The 17,500-nt window shown below is 29.7% G+C and overlaps 1 protein-coding gene and 1 long non-coding RNA gene across 2 annotated transcripts in view; both read right to left on the reverse strand.

Moving 5' to 3' along the window:
• LOC136086637 (uncharacterized) overlaps window positions 1-880 on the reverse strand; it is a 7,786-nt gene extending 6,906 nt beyond the window's left edge. The window contains exon 1 of the mRNA XM_065808846.1: window positions 668-880. Within this exon, the coding sequence (XP_065664918.1) occupies window positions 668-670 (3 nt within the window). The 5' untranslated portion in view covers window positions 671-880. The remainder of the gene's footprint in view (window positions 1-667) is intronic.
• Window positions 881-15,799: 14,919 nt separating this feature from the next.
• Window positions 15,800-17,390, reverse strand: LOC136086026 (uncharacterized). Its single transcript, XR_010641325.1, has 6 exons — window positions 17,252-17,390; window positions 17,017-17,103; window positions 16,756-16,872; window positions 16,385-16,508; window positions 16,123-16,196; window positions 15,800-15,955 (listed from the first exon to the last, which is right to left on the reverse strand). It is a non-coding gene; the product is annotated as an uncharacterized LOC136086026 (long non-coding RNA).
• Between the last annotated feature and the right edge of the window lie 110 nt (window positions 17,391-17,500).

A 17,500-nucleotide genomic window follows, 5' to 3' on the forward strand; every position in this document is an offset into this window, starting at 1 on the left:
TTGTTGCCTTTAAAGAGATATTTGTTTTCAGGAGAGTTGTTTGAGATGGAAGATGGAAGTATGATTGCAATTTGAAATAGCAACAGCTCAATGAGAAGAAAATCACTGAGAAAAGTGAAGATTGACATAGAAATGGCGAGAAGGAATTAGAAACTCTATGCCAGCTTGTATATTAAAATTACAAAAGGAGCACATTTATTGTTGCAATGAAGGAGTTTCATCTTCTTCTGTGATTTTTTAAATGTAAGGTTGTTGTAACATGTACTGTGATAGGAAGAATGGAGACATTGAAGAAAAATGAAAAAGTTTTACATAGATCAAACTGCATTCAGTGCTTTCTAAGATTGAATGAGTAGAAATTGAGCACTGAATAGGATCAAAGACATGATACCAGTCACGAATTGCAAAAAATTTGAGCTTTAATACTCGCAGATTTAGAAACACTTCAGCTCTATTAAGCAGCCCAAAGATGTGACTATTAAGGTGACGGTTTGCTTTAAATAAATTTCTATGATAGTTTGGCAAATTGTGTTAAATGCTTTTATGTACATCCCTAAAATTTGGCTTGGCTTTAAGCATTAAAAAGCATGCTTAAGCAGTTTTCTTACCAAAAAAATGAAGAAAGACTTTTTTTTAAAAAAAATAAAATTTTAATGTGCTGATTTACCATTTTTAAAATTAGGCAAGCTGTTTGTTTATGTTTTAAAGTATCACAGCTAAACCAGGCTGTGATAGGAAACCAACCAATGCTGGTTTTTAATATGCTTCTGTTTGATAATTAGGTGCTGTTAAGTTAAATTGGATCATGAAAATTGAACTTAAAAAGAAATACAAACGGAGCTTTTGTTGTTGTTCGAACTTGTTGCATCGTGGGAGTAACAGCCGATTTTAATCTTCAAAATACGCTATCAACGATAATCTACCTGAGTAGTACGCTGTTTTTGTTATCAGTATCGTTAACGCTACCAACGATAATCTACCTGAGTCGTTCGCTGTTTTTGTTATCCATTAAAAAACGTTTTAAATTTGTATAAATTTATATTGATTTTTTATTATAATAAAAACTACATAAATTTATTGTGATTTTTTTTTTTAATAAAAGCTATATTTATTATCCGTATGTAGGCATCTTATGGTTGAATTATGTGAATAACATCTGGTATTCTTATATATTTCCATTTAAATCTTATTTTATTCTCCGGCTAGGGTAGCAACGGGTTACCCATATGGGTCCCGTAACTATGCCTATGGTTCCTCAGTATATTGGTTGGCTTTGTGACTTTTTTCCTGAGAGTTTTAAAGTTCACTTGTACATTATAGAACACATACTTAGCTCCAAAGTCTCTAACATTGCGTTTTTTCCAACGTCGTGCAGGCAAAATTACTGATACTAAAAAATAATAAAAGGAATACTAAAATATATTCAAATGTTTACGTATAATCAATGCCCGCAAACATTACATTATTTTTACATGGCATTTCAAACATTACAATGATTTGAATTATAGAATAAACATCATAGGAATGCGGAATGCCACCACTGATTGTCTTTGATATAAAAAAAAAACAAAAAAAAACACCTTGTTTGGTCTTATATGCGATTGTGCAATTTTTACTTACTCATTCCATAATTCAAAGATAATTTAGGTCAGATTTAATTTTTTACTTTATTTAGATGTTTTCCAGTTTATGAGCTACAATTCATTATCAGATGCTATACTAACATACGAAGAAGACACAATTACAAAGTATCGCATCACTACGGAATCAAAAGATTTTTCCAAAGATGGTAAGCTTTAATAAATAACTTTTTTGTAAGTGTAATGTGCATAAGATTGAAATAAAGTTATTACATATTGACGCGTAGGTATGTCAGTGAGTATAAGAGTGGGAATCAGCATTGATCGCATCCAACATTCTTGCTTATTGTTTTGATTTATTCTGTTTAGTTTCACTTAGTGGCATTTTGAATTCCTCGAAGAATTTACCAAAACCATGCTGGGAATTTTGTGGTGCAAACGATAGACTACCAATCCCGTACAGTGGACACCCTTATATATTGCTTGGAAAGCGAATATACTATTGCCATCAAGGAAAAGATATCGATACTAAGAAAAAGGAACGATACCGAATGGAAAACAATGCTCTGCGTATGAAGGATCACGTATACAAAAAATCACGTAAGTACACGCAACCGACAAAAAAAATGGATTGCCCTGTGTCTTTTTCTGTTAAAAAAATCATGATCTCTAATGAAATTAAACTGTCAAAAAATAATACATATAATCGAACTAACGCAGTTAAAAAAGCAGTTTGAATTAGTAAGATCTAAAGATTCTCCTCAAATCGGCCAACTTGTTTATTTGCTAAAATGGCCTACTGAACCGCATACAAATCATAACATTGGTGAAGCAGCTGGTTTGATAGAACCGTTAGATAAACGAGTTGATGATTTTTTACGAGAACAAATAAGAAATGGTTGTAAGGGTATAAGGGATTTAGAAAGTAGAGCTGAAGGATATGTAAATCTAGTTATTTTGCTAAAGTATTGTGACACTGACTTTCAACGACGTCGATATACACCTTCTCGAAAAAAAATTAGAAATATTATTAATTCCGAAAAGCTGAAAAATCAATATGCTAAAGTAGACCAAATAAATGTTGAACAGCTCATAAAAGATAAATGGTGCAAATGGGGTGACGTAAAATTTGAGGGTTTGAAAAAGCGCATCGAAGCTCAAACAGTAGAAAATATCACAGATTTGCAAAGTGACAAAGAAATCAAAAAAGTAATAAAAAATTTAGCAACTCATAATACAGATGGTAAAATGATTTTTGTTTATCAATCGGAAAAAATGAAACGCTTGTATCAAAGATATGCAGAACATTTCACATGTTTAGATGCAACGTATAAAACCACAAAATATGCTTTGCCTTTGTTTTTTTTGGTTGTAAGAACTAATGTCAATTTTCAAGTCGTTGCAATTTTTGTGTTACAGGAAGAGACGCAAGCCATGATCACAAAAGCTTTGATGTTCATAAAATCATGGAATCCTAATATAGATCCTAAATATGCCATGGTTGATTTCGACGAAGAAGAGATTTCTTCCCTAGAGTCAGTTTTCCCTAACATCAAAGTGTACTTGTGTGACTTTCATCGTGAGCAATCTTGGCACCGTTGGATTTCCAAGTCTGATAATGGAGTGCAAAATATTGCCCAACATGTAATAATATATTTGCGTCGTATAGCACATTCCGAAAATATCGAAGACTGTCGAAAAGCTACGTCTGATTTCTTATCCTGGGAATTCTGTAAAGGAAAACTTCTAAAATGGTAAGTTTGCGTATATAATTAAACTATCAAATTATAACATGGTGTATTTTTTGCAAGGATATGTTTTTACAAAGATATGTTTTTACAAGGATGTGTCTTTACTTTTTTGATACTAAACATATTTTTTATATTTTTGTTTTTTTTGTTCTTAATATATATTTAGTTTATTATGGTACATTGAAAAAAATGTTATATACACAACTAGAGTAGCCATTGATGAGCTGCTAAAATTCTAAGAACCAGCTCGAACGAATGTATCAACCCCCTCAGGGTTTCTCTCTTTTCCTGTGAATTTTTTTTTACCGGTTATTCAGGCGTAATTCAGTTTTTTATAAAAATGTTTGTATTGTATTATGTAAAAAAAAGATCCGGTGCGATCCCATAGTAGCAAATCACTAAGATTAGCTATTTTTATCTAGTTTTCATGAAACGTGGTTACCAGAAATACAAAGATGGTGTCTGGCTTATAGGCCTGACAACATGATATTTAATAATACCAACAATGGCACAGAGCGATTAAACGAAGACTTAAAATACGATGACCTTGCAAACTATAAATCTTGTTCACTCAGTGAAATGCTTACCGCCGTTATCGAACTTTTCATACCAAAGCATTATCGTAAAAACGTGGAGTTGAATGAACGGTACAGCGAAGGTTATAAAAAATATAATGACGGAGTGCCGTTATATTTCCAAAATCGCCCAAAGCAGCTCGTTAACATTTTATTGACCAACGACAGCAAAGTAACATCTGCAATGGTGAATTCAGTTACAAGAATAGATCAGATAACATTCGCTGTCAATAGTTCCGAACTTAAAACTAAAGACTATAAAAAATATACTGTGTGCATAGGTAATGAAGATAAATTTTGTTCCTGTTCATGCTCAGATTATCGTCGACATAGAGTTAATTGTAAGCACTTTTTTGCCGTTTTTAAATCTGGAATGTCTACATTTGAAAATCTTACTGCCAAGTTTCTTAATCATAGTTGGTCTGTTCTTTATCCTGGAATTTTTGCTCACGCAATTCAGAAAGACACTCAATGGAATGAAAATCTAGCAGAAAACAAAAACGAACAACACATAGACGAATCAATAAATAATATTTCTGAATACAACAATAGTTTTGAATTACCAATCAACAATTTTGATACTATTGATAAGGGTAAGAAACTAATTGAAAAGCAATACGTGAACGACTTTAAAACACGCAAGTCGATTTCAAAATGTCATCAAATTGACTCCCGCTCTAAATTAAAAAGACTAATGGATTTAACATATCTTGTGAAAGATGAAAAAGTTTTGAATCATATGAACACAGACCTAGATACCATTACAGCTTTAGTAATACAAAATGTCAGTCAACCAACAGGGCTAATAAAAAGAAACTCTACTATAAAAAAATTGAAATCGAAAACCACTTTAACATCGAAAATTATTTTGAAATCAAAAAGTAATTTGTATTCTGAAACTTTATTAACCAGAAAAAGGAAACATCCATTTAGTGGAAGGTTTGGAAAGACAGCGGACATGATGAAGCAATGTTACAGAGCAAATCTAGAGCTTAATACTGACACCTCTGATCAAGAGGATATTACTTTTGAACTTTGCGAAGAAGAAAACCAACGGGCAAAAACTCAGATAGAAACTGAAGAGAAAGATGTGACAATTACTCAAATAAAGCAAGGGATTTCAGAACCTAAGTTTTATCGATTTAATTAAAATTTCGACTCCAACATGGAAAAAATAATACAAACTGGTGATTGGTTGACATGTAGTGAAATAAACCATGCTCAACTTTTGCTTCACAAACAATTTCCTTATGCGGAAGGCTTGGAAAATACTGGATTAGGTCCTTAAAAAATGTCAAAACTAAAGTCGACCAGGGTACAAATTATCTATAGCAACAACCATTGGATAACATTTTCGGCTGAAACATCCAGTAATATTAAAGTTTTTGACTCCTTATCATGTAATCTTCTACACCATACTGCAATTAAACAAATTTGTCATGTTGTGAACTGCAGTGAATCCACGCTACGTATTTTAGTACAGCCTACACAACAGCAAGAAAATGATTCAGATTGTGGTTTATTTGCGTTAGCATATGCAACTGATATTCTTTTTGGAAAAAATCCAGTGGATTCAAATTATGACCTAAATAAAATGCGGGCACATCTAATTGATTGCTTTCGTCTAAATTTAATGAGTCAGTTTCCACAAGTTTCATTTAGTAAACGAACTAAACGAGGAAGACAAAAGATAATACTTCAAGATATTTTCTGTTCATGCAGGATGTGTTTCTTTGATTTTGACGTCGAGACAGACAAAGGCCTATTCAAAAAATGTCAAAAGATACCAACAAATATATTCAAGAATAATAATTATGTCAATAGAAGTTGGAAGTGCTCTAGATGTCGATAAAAATTGAAAGCAATTTGTACTGTATTAGTCGTATGCTTGAATAAAACATTACACGTTTGTATTTACACGATTTTGTGTCGGAATTAACATTTTCATAAATGTGTAAGCGTATATATATATATATATATATATATATATATATATATATATATATATATATATATATATATATATATATATATATATATAACGTCTGTTCACAAAAAATCCGGACTGATTTCAAATGTACACAAATTGTTCTAAATTTCGAATTTTCGATTCGAAATTTTTAAATTTAATCGGTCAACAACAACAGTTTCATTTTGTGGCAAAATTGAGTTTAAATAATTAATTTAAATAAACATGGAGCATCTAAAAGAGAACGATGTTAGAAATGTGATTGGAAATTTTTATAAACAAAACATAAACAGTGGAAAAAAATTTACAATGGATCATTTTAAGAAAATGGGAATCGCTAAATCTACAATTTATGACATAATTAAAAGGTCTGAAAATAATTTGCCAATGAATAGAAAAATCGGTTGCGGCAGAAAACCTTTTAAAATTACACCAGAAAAGAGAGAGTCCATGATTGCAAGAGCAGAAGAGAGAATCGGGATTTCGCAAAGAAAATTGGCACTAAAATATAAGATAAGCGTTTCATACGTAAATAGATTATTAAGTATGCATGGACTAAAGTATACCAAAAGAAAAAATGCACCAAAAACAACAGAAAAGCAAGAAATTAAACAAAAGAAAAACTTATTAAAACTTTCACAAACTTTTTTCAAGCCATCAAATGAGTTTGAAATTATCATGGACGATGAATCTTATTTCTGTGTAAATGGTGCAAATTGTTCACAAAACTCTGGCTACTATACAAAGGATAGTTCTCAAACTGATCCTAACATTAAATTCAACTTCAAAAAAAAGTTTGACGAGAAAGTTCTCGTTTGGATTGCAATCAGTCGTTTTGGTCATTCATCGCCTTATTTTGCTGTAAAAAACTGTGCACTGGATGCAAAAACTTATTCTAAAGAATGTATTACAAAAAGACTTCTTCCATTTATAAATTCCAAGCATCAAAACTTGAAAATTTTATTTTGGCCTGACGGAGCGAGATGTCATTATGCAAAACACACATTAGAAACTTACAACACTTTAGGTATTAACTTTGTCGACGCTAAAGATAACCCCCCAAATGTACCGCAGTTAAGGCCAATTTAAAATTTTTGGGCACATTTAAAAGCAAAAGTTTATGGAAATGGATTTACTGCGAAAAATCTTGACCACCTTAAGAATAGAATTCGATTAAAGTTGAAAGAGTTTGATCCAGACTACTTTTTCAACCTAATGGATTCAGTCAAAACTAAAGTTCGAAAAGCCGTTGATTTAGGACCACTTTCGGTTATAAAATAGTTAACAATGTCCAGTCACTCATTTTAGTTAAAATTTTTTGTCAAAAATCGATTAATTTTGTATTCAATTAAGAACAATTTTTCATTCCGGATTTTTTGTGAACAGACGTTATATATATATATATATATATATATATATATATATATATATATATATATATATATATATATATATATATATATATATATACAGTGGTGGCTCAAAAAATTAGAGCCACCCAACATTTTTACAAATTTTCATATTCTGAAGCTGATTTTCCCTATATTTTGTAATGAGTTATATTTACAACTATTTATTTGGGAATATAGGATATAAATAATAGTAAATGACAAAAATATAGAAGTGTAACGTATATTTAGGAAAAATAAATAAGATATTCAAAATATTGTACACAAAATCACTAATACTTAGTGTGGCCACCTTTTACAGCAATTACGGCTTCAACTCTTCTGGTCAAACTTTTGATGAGGCTTTGACAATTTTTTTTTATTTCCTCGCTGTGGTGCCAAACATTTATTAATTTTTCAATCAAATCTCTTTTATTTGTTATAAGATTTTTACTTATATCCCTCTTTAACAATTCCCATAAATTTTTTATGGATTTAGGTCGGGCGAGTTTCCTGGCCAGGGTAATACCAGGGTAATACCAGGGTAACGACTCTGCTCCATGCCTTATGGCATGGAGCAGAGTCGTTCTGGAAGGTAAAGTTCCCATTCGGATACCACTCCATCGCTTGAGGAATCATTCTTTCCTTTAAGACTTGGATGTACTCGTCCTGCCGCATTGTATTTTTTACAATGTATAACCTTCCAGTACCCTGGCTACTAATGACTGACCAGACCATAATTTTTAGTGGGTACTTCACCCTCTCCACAAGACAATCTTCATTGAGCATATTACCTGTCCTTCTTCGGACGAAATTAGTTTTATCCATTAGAATTTCCAATGTGGATTAATCTGAGAAGCAAACCTAAAATTTTCAAAATTGGGTTAATATTTTTGATGAAATACTTATATTCTTTTTTTTTAATATGATATTCGTTTAAATTTTAATGGGTTTATGAAGAGAAACTGAGTACTTATTCTTTCCCAATCATCAGGGGTAAAATGGCGATGATTTTTAGCCCATTGGAGACGTTTATCCTTCATTGCCTGGGTGAGCCTTGGTTTTTTGGCTAGTCTACAGGCCTTAAACCTCTGCTCCGCCATTCTTCTCCGAAGTGTTGCAAGGGATATTTTTATACCTTCATTGTTTATGATTTCCTTAAGCACTTTTTTCGATTTTCTCCTATTTTCTATCACAATATCCCTTATTTTTCTCTCGGTGCGAGGCGTTGTAATTCGATTTCGTCCACAATTTTTTCTTTTATTCAATTTTAGTGATTGATTATTGTACAGTTTTCTTTTAATCCTATCGACTGTTGCTCTGGAAACATTCACAAACTTGGCAATTTGCCTGTTGGAATGATTTCCACTCGACAAATATCCTTGAATAAGCCCTAGTTTTGTGGGAGAAATATCTTTCTCTTTGCCCATACCTTAAAAACACCAATTATTTTAAAAAATAGCAAAATTTACCTAAATATGATAAAAAAGTTGTAAAATAATGATAACTTACTTGTAAATAGAATATATAATAAGTGTTGAATAGTAAAATAAACAAATTTTGGTGTAAAAATATAAAATCAACAAATAAAAACCGCCAGAAACACAACTATCGCCCAGTACAACACGTGCTAAAATGTGACATCTTCTGCAATAATGCAACTAACTTCACTCTAAACCGCTCAATAGTGTTGTCATTGTAAAAATATGTTCAAAATAAAGTAATTAACAATGCGAAATGACAAAAACTGGACATCCGTATGTATTTTAATTAATTTCACAGTCGAAACTCAAATATTGTCTAAATTTCGAGGTGGCTCTCATTTTTTGAGCCACCACTGTATATATATATATATATATATATATATATATATATATATATATATATATATATATATACATATATATATATATATATATATATATATATATATATAAAATACGAATAGCGATAAAATAAAAATGCTAACAGAGTTAAAAAAAGCGGATTGAAGTATAAACTGAATATTTTACAATTTGAAATTCTCCCTTATTTCTGCAGAAATTTACTTTTTTGGATTTGCATGTTTGCCTAAAAATACTTTTTTTTTAGGCAAAAATGCACTTTATTTGTCATTTAAGAATATATTGTATGGAAGGTAATCGAGTTAGTCGTTGTAAAAAAGTCGGGTTTAAGGACTTGTGTGTGCTAGGGCAATAGCCTTCTCCCCTTTGCACTATTTTTACAAAATAATCTACTCTGTTTTGACTATTTACTGAAATTAACTGTTATAACTGATGAATGAAATTGAATATTATACGGAATTATACGTATGTGCAATAGATTACCATAAAGCAGGGTTTTAGTTTATTTTTGCTAATATCTTTTTGGTTACGCCAAAAAAAACTTTTTAGTATAACATTGTTTTCTTAATATATATTTTTTTATATGTAACATTCCAAAATTTAAATTTTTTTTTATCATTTCACTAATTTTGACATTTCACTAGCAAAATTATCAATTTAGAAAATGAATTGGGTTATCAAAACAGAATGGACAAAAAAATAAAATATTTTTAATGTTAATGTATCAAGTTAAGGTAAACATTTCAATTTAATTTATCTAGAGCATCCTTATAGAACACAAATAATCATAATTAGCATTTATAAAATAATGCTAACACTAGTAGTAATGTCCTTTAGTTAAATATGTATGTAAACACCTACATTTAAAAATAAAAATCGTTGTTTTGTTGTTTTTGTCAAGTTAACCTAAACACATTTGGACGTGTTATAATCACTTCACAATCATTATAGTTTCTAAAATATACACAGAATATTATGAACAATTATGTACCAGAAAAAAAAATCTTAACAGATGGTTATTTTACAGTTATCTTTTCAGGCCAATACTTGTGTAACTAACAAGCAAATTTATCAAAGTCAGCTCCATTATCAAAGTTACTGTAGGTATTTAAAAAATTTTTTGAATAGAAGAATTAAACCTTTTGCGACGCAGGGGTGATTTTTCTCACTTACTCGCCATAGCTAAGTAACAATAATAACGGTAATATTCTAAAATATTTAAAAAAAGCATGTATTCAAAAGGAGCACATTTTGTTAAAGACACAAATACACAAAAGACTTTCTAACTAAGAAAGACTTTTTTTATTTATTTCTATAAAATCTTCGGCAATATTTTGTCGCTTAGATATTTTAACTAATTATTTAAAAACTTTAATATTTCAAAATATAAATATAAAAAATTTTATACTTGGGTTATTAACTATAAAATTAAAAAGTCTTATTTTAAACAAAAGTTTTTTTTATCCATTTCTATAATCGAAGTTCTCAAAGGTGAATTTTTTCGCTAACAGTAAGTCATAAAGATTGAATATTGCTTTTATCTGACTTGCTATTTTAACTTTTATTTCTCTTGCTTTTTAAAATGTAAAATAAAAATAATCGTTGTGAGTGGGATATGATCTAGACGCAACCTAAAAAACAGTTTAATAAAAAATTTTTTTAACTGACGTCAGCAGTTGAAGCTTTTTTCGTTACGCAAGAATATAAAAAATGGAGTCCAAAATTTAGTTTTAACAAATTGCCCATTGTCGAGATTTATTCCGCCATTCGATGGGACACATTGGTGCCTCTGTATTTCGAGTGCTTCTCGTACTTTACGGTCGATTTTTTTTGTTTCAATTTTAAGAGTTTTAATTTTCTCCCAATTTATTTTTTCAGAGCAAAACTTGCTACGTGTTGCAATTGCTGACTGATGATGTTTGCCATCATTTAAACTTTTTTGGTGTTGTTGAATTCTTGTTTTAATTTGTAATTTTGTTTCTCCTGCATATTTTTTCGAGCAATTGCATTCAACTAAATATGAACCAGGCCGGCTATTTAGGGGCAATCTAGATTTGTTTTTACATGTTGATATTGTTCTTAAATGTTTTTACATGTTAATATTGTTCTTAAATTAGGAATTGATTTAAAAACTACTCTATAGCCAACTTTTCTAAATATTTTCCTTAACTTTGGTGATAGTGGAGGTATCCACGGTAATGATACTGTTGGGAAAGCATTGTTCTCGGATTGATTTCTATTGTTCTGTACGTAGCTTTTTTTCCTAATTTGATTTGCAATACTTTTTAGTTGGCTTTCGGTGTACCCATTTTCATTAAAAACTTGAATAAGAAAGTTTATCTTATTTTTTAAATGTGTAACACTGCATATGGAGTATGCCATGTGAACATAACCTTTGAATATTGCGCATAAAATTTTGGGGTCGTGATTCGAGTGCGGTTTTATTTGAATATTTGTGATGGCTTCTTTTCTGTAGACTTTAAACTCATACTTACCTTTGCTGTTATTTATTATTGTCATATCTAGGAAATTTAGAGTTTTGTTATGATTCTGTCTCAATTGTGTATTGTATTGCAGGGTGTTGTTTATTTAAGATTATTTTGAATTTCTCTGCTTCTTGGATGTTTGAAAATCTAGCATGGCTATCATCGACGTATCTTAGATAGGATTTTAAGTCGAGAGGAGGATTTAATGTCTTTGCAATTTTGAATGCATTTTCTTCGTGATGTTGCAGAAAAGATTCTGCCAATACAACCATGAATGAAAGACCAATAGGACCGGAATTCTCCAATTCATGGATCTCGTTGTTCCACAAAAAATAGCAACGATGTAATTAAAGCTCTATAAGTGTTTTTGTTTCTGGTATAGTAAGCTTGGTAGAACATCTGTAGGAGTCATCTTTATTTAATTGATCTATAAGAATTAAAGTAGCTTCTTTAAGTGGAATTGATGGATAAAGGTTTATTACATCGAATGAAACTTGAACTTCGATTTCGTCTACATTCCATGAGTTTGCTTTGTTAATAAAATCAAAAGAATTTTTCAAACGTGTTTTTTTTTTATTTAAGATAGGTTGTATTGCTTTAACTAAGTAGTTAGATATTCCAAAATTAGGTGCGCCGATAGTTGATATATCTATTCTCATAGGGTAAGCTTTTTCAGGCTTATGAGCCTTAATTAGACCATACATACGAGGTGGGATTGGATCACTTGGATATATACTGTCATATTCTGTTTTTGAAAATCTTTGTTTTTTATTAAGTTGTGAGAGATAGGTTTTAATTTTTATAGCATAACTAGAAGTAGGATCTTCACTTAAAACCTTTGCTTGACCAATTTGATCGCGAATTCTTTCTAAAACTTTTTCGTGTTCAATTCTCACAAACCCATATATAAATATAACATACACTCTTATACACGATGTCTACACTGAAATCATATATATATATATATATATATATTTATATAAATATATATATATATATATATATATATATATATATATATATATATATATATATATATATATATATATATATATATATATATATCAATCAATCAATCAATCAATCAATCAATCAATCAATCAATCAAATTTATTGACAGGCTCAAGGTCCAATATGATGAATATACAATGGGTAAAATAAAGTGGATTAAAAAAAAAAAACACACACACTTGAATATAAACAAAACCCAAGAAAAAAGAAAAAATAAAGTGTTGTAAATATAACTCAGCTCTCCATTTAAACATTAATGAGACTACAAGAAACTGAGTTAACAAAAGATTTTATGAAGACGTTCTCTTTATTCTGCAGCAGTAACAATGAGTAGTATTGTTGCTTCTGAATAACAACATTAAGTGAATGGGTACCATGTTTAACAAATAATTCACTAGCACTTTACCATGGTGGCTTGTTTCATACAGAGCGAAGTGCATTATTATATGCAACACAAAGACGATGGAATGAGTTTATATATATATATATATATATAAACACATATATATATAGATATATATATATATATATATATATACATATATATATATATACCACATCTATCTTCCCACACTAAGAAAAATACTACGCAATGCATATCTTATTTACACAGAAAGTTTTTATTATGAATCCGTTTTTTCTGTTTTTATATATACTTATAATAAATAGTCCTAATTTATTCACATTAAAAAATAATAATAACACGTTTTTTAAAAACTGAGGTAAAGTGATTTATAATTACGGCAGCCGTTCCGATTTTAAAAACGAGGCGTACTTTTGACTTCCACTTTATATTGCTAAAAAAACATTACCCTCTTCAAAAACAATTTGTTTTTGAAGAGGGTAATGTTTTTCACCTTCAAAAAAAAGTTGTCCATCCTGGACAACTTTTTTTTGAAGGTAGACAAGTTAATCCATCGTGGTTCGCAGAGTGAAAGCAGTTGTGAACTAAGCATTTTTTTAATATAAAAATTTTGTCTTGCAGAAGCATTGAAAAAAGCAACAATTGTGCTAATATCCCTCAATCTATTTCTTATTGCTTGTACGTTCAAACTCTTGGATAAAGTTAAACTTAAAGCATGATTATAACATTGATACCAAACAGCATTTAAAGCAACTTGTTGAGTTTTAACTACCTCTTCCTTTTGCAATGACAAAATAATACTACAGCCATCTGTTCCCACACCGACATATTTTTTTAAAGCAAGGTAAAACTTTTTTTAAACAATTTTATAACCAATCGAAATCAAGTTTATAACCAATCGACAATAACTTAGCCGTCAAAAATAAGTTCATTGCTAATGGATGCATTTTTTTATGTTTGATGATTTTAATTATGCAAATCAACAAATCCAACAAAAGCTTTTCGAACTAATGCATCAGGCATCAAATAGCGTAGTACTGTTGTCATTTGTGACTGATGTTATGTATCAGTTGTTTCGTCAAATATAATAGCATAATAAATTGATTCTCTAACACAACTCACAATATTTGTTCACATATTTCTTCCTCACAGCATTCAATTAAAGCATTTCGTGTAGTTTAAGCAATTGTATGTTGTAGAAGCTGTTGTAGAAGCTGTTGTAGAAGCTGTTGTAGAAGCTGTTTTCAAATGGTTTTCTAAATTTAAGTTTTAACAACTCTTGAAAATTTATTTCGTTTGTCATCACATCAGAATCGTCATCGTCTGTCTAATAAGTTGCCATCATCTCTGTAGCCTCAAAAAGGAATATTTTGCTAAAAATATTTCTTAAAATGTTCTAAAAATATAATTCTTTGAAAAATCCTAAACATATAGTTGTTTCAACAATAGTTGTCAATTTTTGACAATTTTCTAAAACCTATTGAAGCCATTGAGAATTTACTTTGTTTACAATATCCTTTGCTGGTTTATTATAGTTTTTAAAAAAATACCTTCCTGCTTCAACAGCTTCCTTGTGATATTTTGCTTTTTTTTGACTTGCTAGATCTCCGTTATTGCCAGTTTAGCAAACATCTGTAATCGTGAAACAGTTTAGCAGACATCTCTAATCAATAACAAGTATCTGAAGTGCAACTTGTTTAGGAAACATGCTTAATGCATAGCAAGCTTCTGAAGTGCATAGCAAGCTTCTGAAGTGCGACTTATTTGTGAGATTCTGTAGTCCGGTGGTATAAAAATAATGCATAATATTTGCAGTATAGTCTCTTTTTGCTATTTGAATATACTAACCATTCGTATTTATCCAGATAAGAATGAATAAGATATCGCTTATCTCAATTGTTGTTCTTAGTGTAAACTGAATGCGGCATTTTGAAGTCAGTTGTTGGTTTTCATGGCAATCCTGAGAATTTTTTTATAGTTATATCATCGACAGTTTTACCGACAAAGTTTCTAATGTCATTAACAAAGCCAGCATTTAAAATTTGACATGAACATGTTTGGCTAATTTTAGTGGTTGCAAAGTCAGGTTTAAGCTCACTTATAACCTGTTCATTTTCTGAAACATACATAACTATGTTAAGTGGGATATTATACTTTTACTGCCTTTCTCCAATTTATGTCTTTGTCTTGTTTTTCTGATTTTTCGTGTTCAACATGTTGAATAGCAATATTAATACAAATTTCCGATGGTGGTGCTGATGCGATTTTGAGTTTATTCCTTCTTTCAGTATCCATAGTAATAGTAGCAGTAAATTATTTGAATGTTTGAAGTTAATTCAACAAACTTTTCTTTCTTCGATGCCAAAAAGAATGAATTTAAACTACTCTGTAAACTAATGATTTTCAGATGATCAAAGTAATTTTTTATTACTATTTAGTTTAAGTGTCGTTTTCCAGTGGGCACAAGAACATTTTGTGAACGTTTTTGAATAGTAAAAACGCAAAAACGTTTTTTATTGGTTTTTTAAACGTCCATATGAAACGGTGACCAGACGTTTTTTTAAAAACGTTTTGTGAGCGTTTTTTAAGGGTCCTACAAAAACGTTTTTTATTGGTTTTTTGAACGTCCATATGAAGCGGTGAACGGACGTTTTTCTGAAAACGTTTTTTTATTGTTTTTTATTAACTCTAAATGAAACGTTTTATCGTTTTTAAAGTTATCCTAAAATCCTTTTTTTAAAATATAAGTTATTTAAGTAAACAACTTATAAAGAAAAAAAACCTTTTCACAAATGAAAACTTAGGCCTTGATCCGGATAAATAACTAAAAGTTTAAATAGTTTGTGTTTATTTACAATTTAAATATACAAAAATATGATAAAATAATTTTTATGCTATTCTATATTCTATATTAAGAGTTCTCTTCAAACGATCGCTTTTCAACTTATCGACCAAATCGAATTTTGCAGTATGTGACACTAATGTTCCTAAAAAAAAAAAAAACACAGAAATTTTTAATGCTTTTTACTAGCATATAAAAAAAATAAATGAAAAAGTAAATAATAATAAGAAGAAATAAGTAATGTACAATTTCATACAGTATATTAAAGGAACAATATAAACGACATACACACCACATTTATTAAAAACTTACCAATAATTACTCTATGCAGTAATGTGTTTTTTCAAATGATCTATTTTCATAAGTTTCCGCATTCTTAAGCAATGCTACAACACATTTAGACATGTATATTTACTTGATCACATTTTACTTTATTTAGGAAAACTTTATACACATATGTAAACAAGAATATACCAACAAATAAAACATTACTTTATTATTTAAAGTAATTTTACTTTCATTGAACCTTGTTATACAATTTATTTTATCATAAAAAGATAATGAATCTTCAAACCCAATCTTTTCCTCCAGGATATTCCTCCAGCAGGATATTCCTCTAGCAGATAAAGACTTTTTGATTTCAGACATTAGGAATGGTAAATCTGGTATCATGGTATCCACAAATACTGCATATTGACCTATTTTAAAAGAAAGCCTATTTTAATAGAAAAAAAATTGGAACAGACTAAAATATTAATCAAAAATTGATGTAGAAAACTGAAATATCTTTTAAAAAATGAAAAAAGTCAACATTTATTAAGATAACCTCCACTTATATACTTAAAACTTGATGGCAGTTTATTATAACAAAAAAAGTGCAGCAATGCTTCCAGAGAAGCATTGCTGCACTTTATTGCAATCGTGGCGCAATGGTAGCGCATTTGCCTCCGTGATCCGTGAATGAAACCCTTTCCAACATTAATTAGGAAGGAGGCGTAAACTTCCAATTAAATGCTCATCCATGGTGCTTTATGATCAGACCATAAAGACTTCTTGGGGTACCTAAAAAATAAAACTTGTTGAAGAAGTGTTTCATGTATTATTAACTAACTTGTTAAAAATAAATACACATTTTTTGAACTTTTGCAAAAATAATTATATGGTTTAATTTAGCATAAAATATTCAATAAAAACAGATAAACTTACATTTGGCAACTTTTTGCTCTGTTATTTCAGAATTAGCTTCTTTAACAATGCAAACATTTGTGATACGCTGCACTTTTCGTTCTAAAACTAATATTAAAAAAAAAAATGCAAAAGATTGCACACTCCAATATTTTATGTAGACTTACATTGAAGTATTTAGTTAGGATTATTAGATATAAAACCAACTTCAAAAATTTATCAAAAAGTTAACTTGCAAGAGCTAATATAAAACAACCTGAAATTTTTTAAATTTAGAACTTGAAGTCTTTGAATCACTTTATGCATGCATCTTATATCTCTTTAGTTCTTTAGTCAAGTTTTAGGTTGCCAATATTTATATTTGCCATTCTCTATAAGGTAAAAAAATATTTTTCTATTTTATTAGGTACAATAACAATCCTAATTTTTAATGGTTTAGAGAATTTAAAAAGTAAAATTTTTGTTCAGATTATTGATAGCTATACTTCCTTTTAGTAGTTTGGCT

The sequence above is a fragment of the Hydra vulgaris genome, chromosome 10, assembly GCF_038396675.1.
Source record: "Hydra vulgaris chromosome 10, alternate assembly HydraT2T_AEP".
In the NCBI taxonomy this organism is placed as follows: Eukaryota; Metazoa; Cnidaria; class Hydrozoa; order Anthoathecata; family Hydridae; genus Hydra; species Hydra vulgaris.